Source organism: Euprymna scolopes, chromosome 45 (assembly GCF_053919585.1).
Source record: "Euprymna scolopes isolate OS-2025 chromosome 45, ASM5391958v1, whole genome shotgun sequence".
Classification (NCBI taxonomy): domain Eukaryota; kingdom Metazoa; phylum Mollusca; class Cephalopoda; order Sepiida; family Sepiolidae; genus Euprymna; species Euprymna scolopes.
The window spans coordinates 38,013,971-38,032,797 of NC_136526.1; the positions used below are offsets into that span (position 1 = coordinate 38,013,971).

General features: G+C 32.3%; 1 protein-coding gene across 1 annotated transcript in view; it reads right to left on the reverse strand.

Moving 5' to 3' along the window:
• Positions 1-18,461, reverse strand: part of LOC145269458 (matrix metalloproteinase-19-like) — a 29,894-nt gene extending 11,433 nt beyond the window's left edge. The window contains exons 1-5 of the mRNA XM_080125133.1: positions 17,971-18,461; positions 15,253-15,344; positions 13,534-13,658; positions 9,348-9,429; positions 4,774-4,910 (exon numbers count right to left, since the gene is read on the reverse strand). Coding sequence (XP_079981259.1) covers positions 4,774-4,910; positions 9,348-9,429; positions 13,534-13,658; positions 15,253-15,344; positions 17,971-18,051 — 517 coding nt within the window. The 5' untranslated portion in view covers positions 18,052-18,461. The remainder of the gene's footprint in view (positions 1-4,773; positions 4,911-9,347; positions 9,430-13,533; positions 13,659-15,252; positions 15,345-17,970) is intronic.
• Positions 18,462-18,827: the final 366 nt, after the last annotated feature.

Here is an 18,827-nt window from a genome sequence, read left to right on the forward strand (position 1 = left end):
ACGACGACGACGACGACGACGACGACGACGACAACGACGTAGGTTTGTTTGTTATAAGCAAAGTAAAAAAAAAAGAAAACAACGTTAACACTTAGCGGGGAAAAAAACAAAAAAACTGACGCAAGGCAAACGAACGATCAAAACAGAAAAAAGAACACTAAAAAAATCGAAAAAAAAAGACATCTCACACCATGATTCGAACCCAAAATGTTTAGATAATGAACCAACGCGTTAATCAACTAACCTAACGCGACGTACACGAAATTTGTTCAGTTTTTCAACTATTTAAAGCAAATCAGGTCATGACGTCATCTGACGCATGCGTAGAACCGGTCGAGAGGGCCGTTTTTGTTGACCCCCACCCTGTCTAAAATTGTCGATTTCGGGGTGAAAAAATGAACGTTTTGGATCAATTTTTCGATATGTTTTGAGCAAAGGATGGAGCTTCGATATGATACCGAGGTTTAGAATTTTTGTTGTGTCTATCGAAAGTTTTTACCAGACACACAAACATACGCGCATACATACATACATACATACATACATACATTTTCGCTTTTATATATATAGACTAGCAAGGGATACCCGGCGTTTGGAGGTGTGTGTGGAAATTCCGGGGTGGGGGGGGGGGTTAAATAAATGTTTTGGTAGGTAAGTATGAGGATCGAACCCGAACCGTTGAGGCAAAGTTGTAAATTAAAGTGTGAAAAAAAAACGTGCGATGTTAACCACTGCCCCACCGCGAGATGCTAACGGAAACACGTTTGAATTTATTTAATTACTTGGATTTGGCAGGTGCCCGTTTTAATGAGTTAATGAGGTCAAGTTTGACTGCAGGATAGTATTTCATTTACTGCGGAACGCTTTTTTTCCCCAAGATGTTATAGGAAAAAAGACTAACCCACATGCGGCGAGCGAAAAATGTTGAATATTTATCTTTCCGAAATCGAGCCAATTAAATAGACAGGCGAGCTTCGTTGTTAACTCTGAGATATTACGATTTATATGTGATCTAAAAAGTTTTAAAAAGTTGTGAACCGACCGACCGCTTCTCTGAAAAAAGCATTTTGTAGACATACAGAAAAAGCGAACACACATACAAACATACATACATTTTCGCTTTTATATATATATATAGGTGACAAACGAATGCAAGAAATTCCCCTGAGCACATTGCATAGAAAATCAACATTGTCAACATTGTAGTGTTATTAATTCGCGGGGGGGGGGAGAAAGGGGGGAGGTAGAGAATTATTTTACTCTATTTCGCGCAAAAGAAGGCGTATTTTCATTGGACGTGAGGAGATAATAATTGAAATCATGTCTACAGGGGATTATGTGGGGAGTTCAGCCGCGAGATGGCTGTTCACATTCCATTTAAACTTCACCGTGTCAGCACAGTAAGAGAAGCAAGAAACTGGAAGGGAATTCCAAAGTCCAGCAGTCCGTGTAAAAAAAAAAAAACTATTAGAGTAAAAGCTTTCCAGTAGTGGGGGATGTTGTGATTTTGCTACTTGTCGGGTTAGTTGGGAGTATTTGCCTCGAAGGGACACAAGTGCTAAAAGTTCATCAGACCACGTTTAATTAAAGCACTTGTAAAAAGCACAGGGATGCAACATTTGCGACGATGTGACATAGGTCGGAGCTTGGCTGATAGTGTGGGATTTATTGATTTGAGGTTCTTTTCCACATCCTGCCTAAGTGCGAGAGACTAGTGGCAGATACGCCAGTCAAAATATGGCAACAATACTGCTAGTGTTATATTGTTATTATTATTAGTATTAGACGATACCACTTGTGCGCGTATGTTACGTGAGTTCTTATTAGTAAAGATATGAGTCTTAGTGAGAGTTCTTGTCTTATTACATATAATGTTGTATCTTAGAGAGAGAGATGTTGTTGTAATGACATTTTATAACAGACATATAATAACAATACAATTTACCTTTTTGTAGAAATCACAAACACAAAGATGAGCTTTATCACAAAACACATGATGAATTTATTTCTTTACGACCGGTCGTGATTTCCTCATTAAGAATTCAGTTTCACATTTTAGTTTATGAAGTGACGTCTCGCTTCAGACGTCCGCCTGTCTCTGAGTTTTCTCACTGACCGTCTCCCCGACCAACTAACTCTCACTTCCTATATTGAGAAATCCATGCATCCCGGCCACGTGAGCAAAATTCACGTGTTTCAACATGCGCGACTTTGCACGTTTCCGACATTGATTTCCCAATAACCTATTTTTTCTTGTGTTGTTTCCACAAAGGAATTCAACCTACATATCTAATTTATTTAACCCATATTTTATTATCCACATTCTTTTAACAATTGAATAGTTTATTTATTATTTATTTCATCCGAATTAACAATTTACCGGACATTCCATTTAAACCTATTGTTCTTTAAAACTTATGTCCAGGGTTCGATTTCTGCTTTCTCTTATTTTCATTTTAACTAATCTCTCTATTTTTATACTTACATGAACAGGGGACAGCCCTTATCATGTAACACTAGTATGGTTTATTGGCGAGGAAAGTGGAGAAAAAGAGAATAGGAAATGAAAATCGAAGGGAAATCTATTGCATTGCCAACATCGTACACGACTAAAAACAAATAATCATTCAATTTTATCATCGTGTTTGTACTGACAGCTCAACTGGTTGCATGTCAAACTTACTAATTAAAGGTCGCGGTTTCGATCTCGGGTTTATTATTTTATTTTCCGTTTTTACTCTATCAATGGGCGGTTTCTGGGTAAAACATCTAATGCATATATTTTATTGTTCGGTTTTATGCATATTTTGCGCTGATGAGCGTTCGTTCTGGTATAAGAATAATAAAACACATATATACAGAAACAATATTTATGAAAAATAACAATATGGGTCGGGGAAATTATATACATCCATAGTAAATAAAACTATTGGGGGGGGGCGGATGAGTATAAAAATGAGTGTCTGTCTCCAATGGAACGGTATATTATAAAAGTACCCATAACTCTAGTATTGCACTATCGATTTATCTAAATGAACTTTGCGTTATTAATATTTATATTTCAATACAATATTAAAAAAATATTTCAATATATATATATATATATATATATATATGTGTGTGTGTGTGTGTGTGTGTGTGTGTGTGTGGGTGTGTGTGTGTGTGTGTGGGTGTGTGGGTGAGTATAGCGTGTCAGAATGCGATGAAAAGAAATCAAATAAAGTGCTAATGTGAGAGCCAAAATACAAATATTTATTTAAAAATCTTTTTTCTTTCTGTTTATTTTTCCGTTTTGTTTTCCTCTTTCCACCGACGCTGATTCGTCTTGTGAATATATATATATATATATATATATATATATATATATATATATATATATATATATATATATATATATATATATATATACTAGCAGGGAGACGCGATGTTGCTCGGGATATATTGAGAATCAATGAATGTTTCACATTTCCAATACTTTATTGCCATCGAAATCGGCGAAATCACCAATTTTTAAAAATAAAATCGTCTAGTTTAGATAACGGTGCACGACAGAAGGCTTAATTCAAAATACATTTTAGTCTTCATTGCACTGTAGAGAACTGACTGTTAATTTTATAAAAATTATTTTATATAAATGGCTGGACATAAAGTTTAAAATGCAAAACTCAAGTATCATGGTTCACTTGTGCCATAAAAAAAACAAAATTCATTTCGAACGCACAACTCTCCTATCAAAGAGCCTACTGTTGATTTTATATGCTGTGCCATTCTGCTTGTGCAGTAATAAAACTTCTCAAGTGCATTTGTGATGTTAATATTAGTCCAAATCGGACGGTCTATTCATTAATCGGATTTATTTCGCTTCTCGGTACTTATTTGAAGCATTCCCTACAAAACCTTTCTAAGAACACGCCCAGGCACATAACGCACACTGATGTGAATTTTTAAAAGTTCAGTCGAGCAGTTTCGGAGAAAATAGAGAACGAACTTTCTCCCACACACACACACACACACACACACACACACACACACACACATATATATATATATATATATATATATATATATATATATATATATATATTTCTTTTCAAGGGAAATAAGGTAAAAAGATTAAAAATAGTATAGGTATAAATTCCGATGAAATTGGTACTCTACCCCATCTCTTGGGGTGAAAGTCCAATGGAAAAAACAATGTAAATTTATTATGGGCTCAATAAAAAATTAAAAAATTATATATATATATATATATATATATATATATATATATTATATTCAATTCAGGAAACATAATTGATCTAAGTCGCTAGAATAAATTTACTGTTCCAGTTTTAAAAGTCACTGTCAGGCGAGAAGATATATCTGGTCTTATTCGAGGCCAGTCAGTTACTAAAAATTGAAGCTGAATAAAAAAAATGGAGACCTAATAAAAAATAGAAAAAATAGAAAGAAGAGAAAATAAAAAGAGAAAGAAGGAAAAAGTATTGGAGAAAGTATTCCTAAAACAAAGCGACCAGACATGCATGGTTTTTAGAGAGGAGACGCTAGTTTAATCAATTGTAATGAAAGTGTTTTTCGTTACTTGTATTATGTCAGAACGGCCACGTGTTATATAACGTTCGGAAGAAACGAATCAGCCAACTTAAAGCCAAGCATATAAGGAGAGAGAAAAAGCTAGAGAGGGAGAAGAGAGAGAGAGATAGAGACAGAGAGAGCTAATGGGAGAGCTAGAGAGAGAAAGGATAGGAGTAAGGTAAGAGTTGTTTAACTTACCTCTTCCATCAAAGGACATCCCATCTCCATGGTGCCATCTCTCAAATGATATATCTAGCGTCGGTTTGTCTTTCGTCTCTTTGAACACGAGTGGGCTAACGCTAGCCCAACGATGAAGACCCTTTCTTATAGCAAGTCTGAATCAAAAGAAAAACAATGCAAACAGCTGAAAATCGTCATACTAAATGTTGTGTAGTAGTTTATTTAGAAAGAAAAACCGATATTTAAATAATGAGAATTACAGAATATGGCTAGATCATTTATGATTGAAAGACATACGAGGTGCCTTGAATAAGTTCCCAGACTTATTTTTGTATAGACATTTAAAATTATCATAGACTTCTGAAAATTCAGTATGTTATTGCTACACATCTTATGAGATGACTTACTAATTCTTATGAGTTCAGGTGCAAATGAACAGCTACAGCAGGAATTGGAATACACCCTACTAAAGCCTGATTGTCACAGCTTATTAGATGACTGACTAATTCTTATGAGTTCAAAGTTTGTAAAAATGGCGACAGACAGACAGACAAACACGGTGAGTTTTATAAATTAGACCATCTTTGTCTACATGAGCTAAGTCTGTAATTGAAGATAATAAAAAATGATTAAATGCATTTTTCGCGATTTGTAATTATTAAAAATACGAGGCGCCTTAAATAAGTTTCCAAACTTTTTGTGCAGGCACTTAAAATTGTTACAGATTCTTTAAAATTCGATATGTTATTGCTATATATATTATAAGATGACTGATCAATTTTTATGATTTAAGGTTCAAATGAACAGCTACAGCAGGAATTGGAATACACCCTACTAAAGCCTGATTGTCACAGTTGGTGAATTTCAAAAATTCAATCTGGACTCTGCCGTCTTGAATACCATGGCACTTGATATTTGTCCGGCAATGTTTAGGATACGTGTTTCCCTATCGCTTTGGGGCCACGTGTGAAACACGTCTATTTCTATATTATTTAATTGGAATCCATTATTGAGATTAGTATTATTTATTTTTTTTTTATTGCGGACTATTATCAATATCTTTCTTAGTTGTTGTTTCACGACGTTTCGGACAACTATTCCTCTGGTCTTCGTCAGGTGGTAACCGCGACGGGATAGGAACTCCGAATCTCCTGACTGCAGTTAGTGTAGTCCAGAGAAATAGTTGGGCGAAACGTCGCGAAACTAGGTCCATTTCTGTTCTCTTGTGTCTTGAACACATCTCGAATACCTGCTTCTCTGAACATGTGTGTCCTTTTTATCTCTGCTGTCACATAAACTGGCCAGCTTGGTCATTTGCAAATGGCTGCTGCTGCTGTTAACGCAGTGTTAGAGCCTCTGTTACAAGGCTCTTACCTTAGCAGACAGTGGTAACTCTCTGCTGGTTAGTGATGGGAGAATTCAATTGACTTATTCCATCGATTTCTAACTCTTGCAATTAAACTAGCACCGACATCTTTTATTTCTGATTTTATTTTTCCCCTCAGCACAAAGCCAATCGTCTAGACCATTTCTGACATTACCTCTTCCCCGTTGACTGCGGTATGTTTGCTGGTCCTATGCAGTTCTACGAGGTCCACTCTCCCAGGCTCTGCCTTCTCTCTTCAAGGGATTTTTGGCTTATAGCTAATTACATGAGCCATTCCTACCAAGGAATGCTGACAGAGCTGCGCAGGCATTTTTTGGCAGGGCAGAATGTTTTTCCTCTCGTGTGTTGACTTCTCAATCCCATTTTCCAACCCTTGTGTCACATCTTCTTGCCGTGGGAATTAGACAAATACCCTCTATCCAGATATACTTAGTCTACGTCTAAGTCAATTTTTTGCAGCACTTGTAACCTTTAGGTACACAAGAAGTGAAATGGACTTTCTGATAGGTTGAGAAACGATAACCAATTTATATGCAAAGATTGTAAAACAATGGAATGCTAGTCAATTTAAATAAGATACTTGTGCAGATTTTGAAGCAGGCATATCTAAGTGTTAGATGGTCAAAGAGAGATAACTCATAAATGAATAAATGCAGAGTTATCTCCCTTCCATCGAAAGTCATTAGTTGTGCCTTGCAGCCAGACAGGACAAAGGCAGAGACGCTGGACAATATGGCCGCTGCAAAATCTCGTTTACTCTTCCGTCCGTTATAATCATTTCCATTTATTCTATATGTTCAAATAAATAATGTATTTCAAATGCATTCGGTGTTTAAGGGTTATTCATACCATTTCCAGTATGCAAATACAATCACTAAGCGTCTTTTGCAGTTTTAACAAAAGAGCTACAATAATATCAGAGCGCCTCCATTTACGATGAACATCAACAGAATGCCGGTCCTGGATATGACCTTAAACTGTATCCAGTGGTGAGGTCCGAGCTTGCGGGCTTTGGGGAGTGTGGAGCCACCCTTTAATTGCCATTGCTCCCAGGTCCACTCTGACCCGGAGTGGTAGTACCTGTTAGGGTCCCAACTATGGGTTAAATAGAAACCAACGTGAAAACAATAAATATATTCTATTAAAAAATTTTCTTCCAAATCTTTGGATTCGGCATTAGATAACCTGAATAGGGTTGATATGCCGTAAAACAAAAACAGCCAACCAACCAATCAACAGAATGCCAACATCAATATATTACATACTAGCGGGGGTACTCGGCGTTGCCCGAGTGTTTGTTTCCGGGACGGGGGGGAGTTTTAAAAGATGTTATGGTAGGTAAGTAGGAAGGATCAAACCTGGAGTCATGAGTAAAAGTAGGAAAATAAAGTGTGAAAAAAAAAACAAAAAAAAAAAACAAACATCTGCAACGTTAACAGTTCGGCCATCAAGAAAAGTCCATTCCAGTTGTTTAGGAAAAAAAAACAAAAACAAAAAAAAACGACTACGGTAGGTCGGCGCGAACGTGAAAATATAATGTGAATTGTCCAGCACGCTAACCACTACGCCACAGAGCACTGCAACTTAGTTTAGTGATTTTAAATAACTTCACATGAAAGAACTACGAAGCCAAACCGGTGTTCTCTTCTCAACTGTTCCTTGTGAACGATCCCCAAACGGTGTTAAGTGGTGGCAGGGGGAGGAGGAATTTATTAGAGAGAAAATATTTTACCACTTCCATTGATCTTAACCGATTTTGGCCGTGACTTCTCAGCAGAAAAAGTATAGAAATCTAAGATTATCGAGGAATTTGAGAAATAATAAGCCTATAACACACCTCAGATATTGTTCTGCCGTTTGTGCATATTATATTTGCATGAAATATCTTGATTTTTAATCCTATTAATGTCAAAATCAGACGGGAAAAAATGAGTTCATTTTATTTATATAGAGAGAGAAGAAGAGATGAATGAGTCCCCTGTGGAATTTCCACGGGTCCCACTAGTTATTATTATTATTATTATTATTATTAGTAGTAGTAGTAGTAGTAGTAGTAGTAGTAGTTTGTAATTAAAACGGATGCATACAAAAAAAGGATAATAATCAATCGGAGACTTTAAAATCACAGCGGATAAAACCAGATCGTTTCTATAGCCAATTGTTTCTCCGTATCACAGCTCTTCACTATGACCAGCGATTTACCCAAGCTTAAATTCGAAACCTAACACGTTTGTTAACACTTCGAGCCCCTATTATGCTATCAGTACGTAAAATCAGAATACTTATGTACATTTGATGCCAAAAGTGTTAGGAATTGCATAATTTGGATAACCTCAATTAAATCTGTTTAGTTGTAAACTATTAAAGTTTAAGGATTTCGTCAGAAACGGTACTAAAAATCACGCCTAAACCTAAACGTAGGTTCCATGAACAAAGTTTCTTTCTTAGAACTGCACGCTTGTGGAACTCTCTTCCATGTGCCTGCTTTCCAGCTGACTACAACCGGATCGTCTTCAAGACCAACGTAAACAAGTTCTTGACGAAGCGTCCCCTTATGTAATCCAATTTACCAAATTTTCACTACTAACATACACTCATTAACTCTTATCCTCAAGTGGCCTCTGGACCTTGATAAGTAGTGTCTTCTATTAAAAAAAAACAAAACAAAATGGCTATACTTGATAAGACACATTAATCGATGCTGATCCAGAATCTGATCCAACGTTGTGTCGACATCTTCCGGTAGTTTATGGCAGGTTGCCGGAAGATCATTTTGAAAAGCAGGAGAGAAATTCAAAATGCTGAAAAAAGCTTTCACACAATATAAAACTTATCGTGAGTTTATTTATATGAAACACTTTTTCTCGAGAAAAGTATATAATTTTATTTAATAAATATTTCTTTTTATATATAAAATAATTTTTAGCGACGAAACAATATTTTAAATGGAAACAACTATGATTGAAAACGTTTTTTTTTCAAGGAAATATCTGGAACATGTTTCTTTTTATTAACGAAAATAATTTTGTCGTCTGCCGACAGCTGATTGACTCATCGCGTCTGCCTTTTCTGGTTGCTTACCGTTAACTGCCGGAAGATGCCGATCCGACCTTAGGCCAGGTTCTGACTTGGTACCAAAATACCTATCTGTAGTTTTAGTATTTGTAAATCTTTCATGCAAATTCCAAGTTTGATTATTACATACCTTTGTTGAGCTTGAGACAGCTGAGATGATTGACTGTATTTCCTTATTTTCCACGTAATCAAATTTTTCGGCCATTTTGTCTCTGTGAAAACAAGAACAGAAAATTTCAAAAAATGAGAAATTATGACTAGTTTGGTAAACATGTGTAATAAATTTCATAAAAGATAAAATGATTCAATTTTGAGTGGTAATTAATATGCTTTCAAATATTTCGAGACAACATCTCTTCATCAAAAATATAATAAATTTATAATTTAAAAAAAAACTGCAACATAAATAATTGATTATACAATGTTAGATTGAATTTTAAAAAAAATTCTTAATGCTGCAATATTTTAAGTTATAAATTTATTATATTTTTTACTTGAATATCTTGTTCTTTTCTTTTCCAGTTTTAATAACTAGTCCTTTACTTTCCCATGTTTAAGCTTAACCATATTACTTTCCATGCTCACATAGAAAGGGTAGAAAGTCGAGGAGAGTCAGAGTGAGAGAGACAGAGAGACAGAGAAAGAGAGATAGCAATAGAGACAGATCAGTCAGGATCGAGTCGAGAAGGAGGAGAGTAAGCTGAACCTCTTTTGGAGGGGGATATAAGACAATGTGGAATCTAAAAGGTATTGAACCCCTAATCATATCATCCGTACGGAATAAAAGGCCTTCATATATTTATAAGTCTTCGTTTTGTCGTCTTTCATCCATAAAAGGTAACGTGATTTCGTCTATCATGTTTGTAAAAGAACTTAATATGAAACATCCTCCTTCAAATGTATAACTGAGCCCCCTGCCTAAATATGAACTGCGTGTAATCTAATATAATTGTCTCACCGCCTAAGATTTTGTTGAAAAGAAAATCTCATAAAAACAATTAAAAAAATATTTTTTTTATATTTATGTCTCGGAAGTAGAGTGAAAAGCACATCTTATTTTTCTTTTATTAATATTATTGGAATCTTTTCTTTTTTCCTTGTACACATTTTTGTGAATTATTCCATGGATTTCTGTCTTTGGGTTATTATGGACCATCTTCTTCCAATTACGGGATTTCCTTGGATTTTACTTGTACAAATGGAAATTCTTTTAACTTTCTTGAAGTTTTACATTTGGATTTTACCGTCACTGCATTTTTTATCTTCTACCAAACTATCCATTCGTGTGTAATCACATTTTTCTTTACCATATTCCCTCTGCTTCACTTTTTTTTTGTTTTCAAGTAAGATCTTTGACTTACTTGTTGTTTCATCAAATATTTCTGCATGCAAAATACGATCCCGCATTTTGCTAATTCCTACCCTCTGATGAGAAGGAGAGTATTTCTTCGAAACTCCGCGGATTAAGGACTATCCATTTATCTAGTGTTTCCTTTTCAGATTAAATATGTTTTTAACTCATTTCAAAGTGTTTTTTAACATATTTTATTAACTGTTTGCTCATATATATATATATATATATATATATATATATATATATATATATATATATATATATATATATATATATATATATTATAGCTGTTAAAAAGGAAAGTATGAGTTTTTTTGTATCCATGGTAAAAAGAAGGGCGGAGGGAAAGAAGGAGATTCAATAAATAAGGGGGTAGTGTCGGCCGACCAGGTTATACCCTCACTTTTCAAAGCCGAATCGAGTTTTCTTTTTGTATAGGGAAACGAATTCAAACTATTTTAATCGTTCCCCTTTTTGAATTCGTTTCTCTATACAAAAAAAAAATGAATACCTCAATTCGACTTTGGAAAGTGAGGGCGAAACCGAGTCGACTGACTCTACCCCCTTATTTATTTAATTCTTTTTATTTTCAACCTACATTTAATGTTTCCGTCCTTTACTAACCACCACCACTACTACTACTACTACTACTACTACTACTACTACTACTACTACTACTACTACTACTATATCGTACCATTGATTACTGTACACTCATTAACCCTTATCATCGAGTGGCTTCTGGGCCTTAATAAGTGGCGAGTCTTAAGTAAATAAAAAAAGAAGAACTAAGTTGTAAAGCACGAACATAAATGATGACATAAACAATTTGAAAACTCATATTTCTCACAAACTATAAAATCCTTAGCTCTCCCTAACGTGACTTCATCTGTCAACAAGATTATATATCTCCCACTTGTAAAATTTCTTAGGTGCAGGTGCGAAATATGAATTGAACTCATTTTCAATCTCCACTCGTGATGGTCAACTAGGGCCATCTAAATAGTTTTATAATCCCCGAAAAAAATCTAAGGGAGCTAGAAAAAGAGATTATGGAGGATGAGGCAAGCACCTGTGACATAATTTCTCTTAGGATATCCTTTGTCAGTGGTGCTGTGTAAGAATGAGCATTATCATGGTGGAAGACGATTTCATTTTTGTTAACTAAAGATCAACAATATTTAGAATATTGCGGAAAATATAAATGATGTTTTAACAATTTGAAAGAAAAAGTTATAAAATTAATCATGCTGATATCCGATGCCCCCGTTCAGTCTCGAAAGACAAAGGATACCCCCTGCAGGGGCAGCTGCGCGTGTAATTGTGTGACAAGGGTTGCGCAATCTGCAACCCATACCTCCTGAAACGGCATTGATTGAGTCCAGTGGCACAGAGATGTCTAGGACGACTGGAAACAATGCCGAGATAAGCGGAGAGTACATACAGCACCCGGAAGTCCCAAATGGTCACCCATCTGGTACTGGCCAGGCTCATCGTTGCTCATTATGTAATAAAAAGACGCATACAATAAATTACAGTGGTTTAAAATAGCTTTTCTACCAACCATGCAATAACTTTTGAACCTAGCTGATGGAAATAAGTCGCGAAACTTTCTTTGAAATTATTATTATTATTATTATTATTATTATTATTATTATTATTATTATTATTATTATTATCAATTTATAAATAGTATTATTGTTGTTGTTGTTGTTTTTATTATTATCATTATTGTTATTATTAATTTATAAATATTATTATTATTGCTGTTGTTGTTGTTTTTATTATTATTATTATTGTTATTATTAATTTATTAATATTATTATTATTGTTGTTGTTTTTATTATTATTATTATTGATAGTGTTATTATTAATTTATTATTATTATTATTATTATTGTTGTTGTTGCTTTTATTATTATTGTTATTGTTATTATTATTTTATTAATATTATTATTATTATTATTATTGTTGTTGTTTTTAATTATTATTATTATTATTATTATTGTTGTTATTGTTGTTGTTTTTAATTATTATTATTATTATTATTATTATTATTATTGTTGTTGTTTTTAATTATTATTATTATTATTATTATTGTTGTTATTGTTATTATTAATTTATTAATATTATTATTATTATTGTTTTTATTATTATTATTATTATTAGTAGTAGTAGTAGTAGTAGTAATAGTAATTTATTATTATCATCATCATTATTATTATTATTATTAGTAGTAGTAGTAGTAGTAGTAGTAGTAGTAGTAGTAGTATTCCACAGGGGACTCATCCATATGTAATATATTGATGTTGACATTCTATAGATGTTCAGCGTAAATGGAGATGCCCTGATATTATTGTAGCTCTTTTGTTAAAACTGCAAAAGAATTTATCTAAAGTAGCAGGAACGTACGGTAAAACCCGGCCGTAAAATACGCTTAAATATGATATTTTAATTCTTGCAGATTTCGTCTATATTATTATAGAGTTAATGTTCTATCGATTTTTATATGTTATTAAGTTGCGATTTCAAAAATAAACATATATATCCATCTGACTTTGTTGCATTAGCTTGAATCGAAACCGAAATAAAAAGTTATGAATATATATATATATATATATATATATATATATATATATAACGTGAGTTCCTTAAGCCATAATCAAAACCGAAACCAAAACTAATGAAGAATTCTTGATAAAATCATTTATAAAAAAAAGTAAACGATTTAAGTGTTATCAGCTATAGTCGAAACCGAAACCGAAACTTATGAAGAATTCTTGGTAAAATTATTTATGACAAGAAATGGAAGTACATAACAATTAAACGACCCGGATGTAAGCGTGACACACAAAAGAACACACACGCTATCGTATTAATATATAGATTATTATTATTATTATTATTATTATTATTATTATTATTTGCAACGATCAATAAAATGAACAGTCATCTCTACTCACTTGCTCTATATTCAGCAAGTTCCCCGTTCAGATCTTTGACTCCGCATCTCGGCGAGATCATTTTACCCTTTGTTGTTTCATCCATTCTTCCAGTTTGTGGAAGCCCGGCAAAACGTTGAAATTTTCTGTGCAAAAAAAAAAATAAAAAAATAAATAAAAATGAATGAAGCATAATCGAGTTTTCTACTTTTTACAATTTTTTTACTTCAATTAGTTTTCAGAGATCAAGAGGCTCTGACCTGGAATTACCACTTGTTTCCATTATGATATAAACTTATATCCGAAGACTCTTTTAAGAATAGACGCTGTTCCCTTTATGGCTGCTATTTGTATTTTGTTGCAGCTTCGTCTCCCAGAGATTGCTTCTAAGTATTTCTGAGGTCCTGGATGTGACCTTAAACTATATCCGATGGTGAGATCCCAGCTTGCGGGCTTTAGGGATGTGTGGAGGCACCCTTTAATTGCCATTGCTCCCAGGTCCACTCTTACCCGGAATGATAGCACCTGTTAGGGTGCCAACTATGGGTTAAATAGAAACCGACTTGAAAAAAAAAAAAGATATATATTCTATTAAAAAATGTTTCTTCAAAATCACCGGATTCGGTATTAAATAACCTGAAAAGGGTTGATATGCCGTAAAACAAAAACAACCAACCAACCAACTAAGTATTTCTGAGGACTCTTTTTTAGTAAGCCAGTTGCTCCTATCACAACCGGTATAATGTTTATTTCTTTCAGAGACCAATTTTGGATATAAACACTTGAAATTTTTTATGTAGGTTATCTGGACATAAGTCAAACTGTTTAATATATATATATATATATATATATATATATATATATATATATATATATATATATACACTAGTGGGGGTACCCGGCGTTGCCCGAGTGTTTCTTTCCGGGACGGGGGGGGAGTTTTAAAAAATGTTATGGTAGGTAAGTAGGAAGGATCAAACCCGGAGTCATGAGTAAAAGTAGGAAAATAAAGTGTGAAAAAAAAACCATCTGCAACGTTAACAGTTCGGCCATCAAGAAAAGTCCATTCCAGTTGTTTAGGAAAAAAAAACAAAAAAAAAAAACGACTACGGTAGGTCGGCGCGAACGTGAAAATATAATGTGAATTGTCCAGCACGCTAACCACTACGCCACAGAACACTGCAGCTTAGTTTAGTGATTTTAAATAACTTCACATGAAAGAACTACGAAGCCAAACCGGCGTTCTCTTCTCAACTGTTCCCTGTGAACGATCCCCAAACAGTGTTAAGTGGTGGCAGAGGGAGGAGGAATTTATTAGAGAGAAAATATTTTACCACTTCCATTGATCTTAACCGATTTTGGCCGTGACTTCTCAGCAGAAAAAGTATAGAAATCTAAGATTATCGAGGAATTTGAGAAATAATAAGCCTATAACACACCTCAGATATTGTTCTGCCGTTTGTGCATATTATATTTGCATGAAATATCTTGATTTTTAATCCTATTAAGGTCAAAATCTCACGGGAAAAAATAAGTTCATTTTATTTATATAGAAGAAGAAGAGAAGAGATATGCACATAAAGGTATGAACAGTACATAAGGCCCGAGCAATGCCGGACCGACCTGCTAGTAATAAAAAGAGATTGAAAGGTAAAATGTACCAGATAGAGTGGTATCATGGTTTAGTCGCCACGAGCTTCGTAATGAACAAAATAAAGAAGAAATAGACCATCTACTTACAAAATTGCTTCTTCCATTTCCTCGGGGGTCGGAATTTCCGCTCTGTTATTTCCAGATTTTGCTTTTAAATATCCATATCGGAGAAAATATTCCTGTAAAAAAAAAATGTGGAATTAAAAAAAAAAAATGAGGAATTAAAAAAGAAAATGAGAAATTAAAAAAGAAAATGAGAAATTAAAAAAATTAGGAATTTTAAAAAAAGTGAGGAATTTAAAAAAAAAATGAGGAATTAAAAAAATGAAGAATTGAAAAAAATTGGAATTTAAAAATATGAGGAATTTAAAAAAAAATGAGGAATTTAAAAAAAATGAGGTATTTAAAAAAAATGAGGAATTTTTTAAAAAATGAGGAATTTTTAAAAAAATGAGGATTTTTTTTTAAAATGAGGAATTTTAAAAAAAATGAGGAATTAAAAAAAGGAGAATTTTTTTTAAAAAATTAGAAATTAAAAAAAAATTAGAAATTTAAAAAAATGAGGAATTTTAAAAAAATGAGGAATGAAAAAACACGAGTTATTTAAAAAAACATTTCATGTCACGCCCCCCCCCACCGACCCAAGGCACAGTGCTATATTTACGTAAGGAGCTACTAATTAAACCAAATATGCAGAGATACTATGCCGGGTGTTAAGAAACTAGATGTTTGTTCACATTACATTTGAACATCTGCATATCAGTACAGTCAGGGATCCAGGAGGGAATTTCAAATTCTAACAGTTCGAGGGAATAAAGTATTTGCGTTGAAGTTTTTCCAGCTTATATGGATCTCAACAATGAAGGGGTGGGATTTTGCTGATTGTCGAGTCATTCATCTAAGAGCTACAAGTGCTTTGTATTCGGCAGATCTCATTCCATTCAAATACCAAATATATTATTGAAATCAAAATAACAAATGAAATTATTGAAATCAAAATAACTAATAAAATTATTGAAATCAAAATAACAAATGAAATTATTGAAATCAAAATAACAAATAAAATTATTGAAATCAAAATAACAAATAAAATTATTGAAATCAAAATGACAAATGAAATTATTGAAATCAAAATAACAAATAAAATTATTGAAATCAAAATGACAAATGAAATTATTGAATTCAAAATAACAAATAAAATTATTGAAATCAAAATAACTAATAAAATTATTGAAATCAAAAAAATAACAAATGAAATTATTGAAATCAAAATAACAAATAAAATTATTGAAATCAAAATGACAAATGAAATTATTGAATTCAAAATAACAAATAAAATTATTGAAATCAAAATAACTAATAAAATTATTGAAATCAAAATAACAAATAAAATTATTGAAATCAAAATAACAAATAAAATTATTGAAATCAAAATAATAAATAAAATTATTGAAATCAAAATAACAAATGAAATTATTGAAATCAAAATAATAAATAAAATTATTGAAATCAAAATGACAAATGAAATTATTGAATTCAAAATAACAAATAAAATTATTGAAATCAAAATAACAAATGAAATTATTGAAATCAAAATAATAAATAAAATTATTGAAATCAAAATAACAAATGAAATTATTGAAATCAAAATAACTAATAAAATTATTGAAATCAAAATAACAAATAAAATTATTGAAATCAAAATAACAAATAAAATTATTGAAATCAAAATAACAAATAAAATTATTAAAAACAAAATAACAAATAAAATTATTGAAATCAAAATAACAATAAAATTATTGAAATCAAAATAACTAATAAAATTATTGAAATCAAAATAACAAATGAAATTATTGAAATCAAAATAACAAATAAAATTATTGAAATCAAAATAACAAATAAAATTATTGAAATCAAAATAATAAATAAAATTAATGAATTCAAAATAACTAATAAAATTATTGAAATCAAAATAACAAATAAAATTATTGAAATCAAAATAACAAATAAAATTATTGAAATCAAAATAACAAATAAAATTATTGAAATCAAAATAACTAATAAAATTATTGAAATCAAAATAACAAATAAAATTATTGAAATCAAAATAACTAATAAAATTATTGAAATCAAAATAACAAATAAAATTAATGAATTCAAAAAACATCATAAAAAACGTATCCAATACATAATATTCCCAAAATAGTTTTAAAAATTTAAGGCTTTTTAAATAATTCTTAAATTTAAAGAATTCGTAATTAAAATATGACTGAAAACTTCTTTTTGATGATTATAAAATAATAAAAAAAAAATAAGGATCGGAAAAAACGTAAATAAATATGAAGTACCTGTAGAGGAGAGATATATGCATGAGCGAAAAAACGGAGGAACTGATTTTCCTCGTCACCGCTTCCGGAGTAGCAGCCAGGCCGGAAGTCAGGAAGTAGGTTAGCTGACTGTAACATTTAAACGTCTATGACTTTTTCTGGCTCTATTATCCTTTCGTTCTTAAAGTCACGCAATAGATATTTATTATCCTCCCATTGGAAGACGATGTGACACAAGAATCAGAAAGTGGGATTGAAGAGCAAGCGCCCTAAAGAAAGATCCCCCTTGCCTGCAAAATATGCCTGGGCAACCCGGGATGAATTTTCTAGTCGGGGCGCCTCGGGCGATTAGACAGGAAACTAATCCCCTTTTTCAAAGGGAGAATGGTAAGCCTGGGGGCATTGAACCTCCTAGAACTGCTCATGTTATATTCATAACAAAAAGATGAAGAAATATAATAATTTTATGTCAACTCACCTCTGGTTTCATTTCAGCCCAAACCGAACCAATAACAATGACAGCAAGCACAAAAACACAAACTGATCCTCTGTTTTTCATATTTGTCTTTTTAAAAAATTTTGTGGATGGAAGTTTTAAAAAGTCGAATAATTTAATTATTGGTGGAGTCACTTCAGCAAGTTTCTTTCTTTTTTTTTCTGTAGTCTTTTGTTCGTTTTAAAACTTTGTATAATAAGTTAAAAACTGTAGCTATTTGTATACAAATAATAAAGTTTGTTTTGTTTGTTTTTAAATCATCGATTTTTATCAAGTGTTCTTTTCTTTTAAGTTAAATAAATTAAATAAATAAATAAATAAATATTGACGTGTAGTCTTTCTTTCCGCCTTTGGCTTCGTCGTCAAAGTTTGTCTGATTTTTCCCCCAGTCAGTCGATCTGTTTATATAGAAAAAAGAAAGTCGTAGGATTTCCGTCATAAAAGGAGGCGGCAACGATTGAACATCACAACTCGAGATCGGAACCGGAGATAAATCTGCAAATGACGTAATCGCGATTGTCCAATGAGAAGTGCGTCACGCAACATTTGTTGGGTTTAACAACATAAGGAAGCGGTTTTCATGCGTTACAAAAACACACATGCGAATACGTGTTGAAAATAACGTAGGAATAACAGACAAAAAAGGGAACACGCAGATACGCACTCGTGCCCAAATATATTAAAATAATACGGATGTTTATGCAGATACACACACATATATATACACACGCACGTATATATACATACATACACATATATATATATATATATAGAGAGAGAGAGAGAGAGAGAGAAATATTCATATATATGTTTATATATTTATCAATATATATATATAT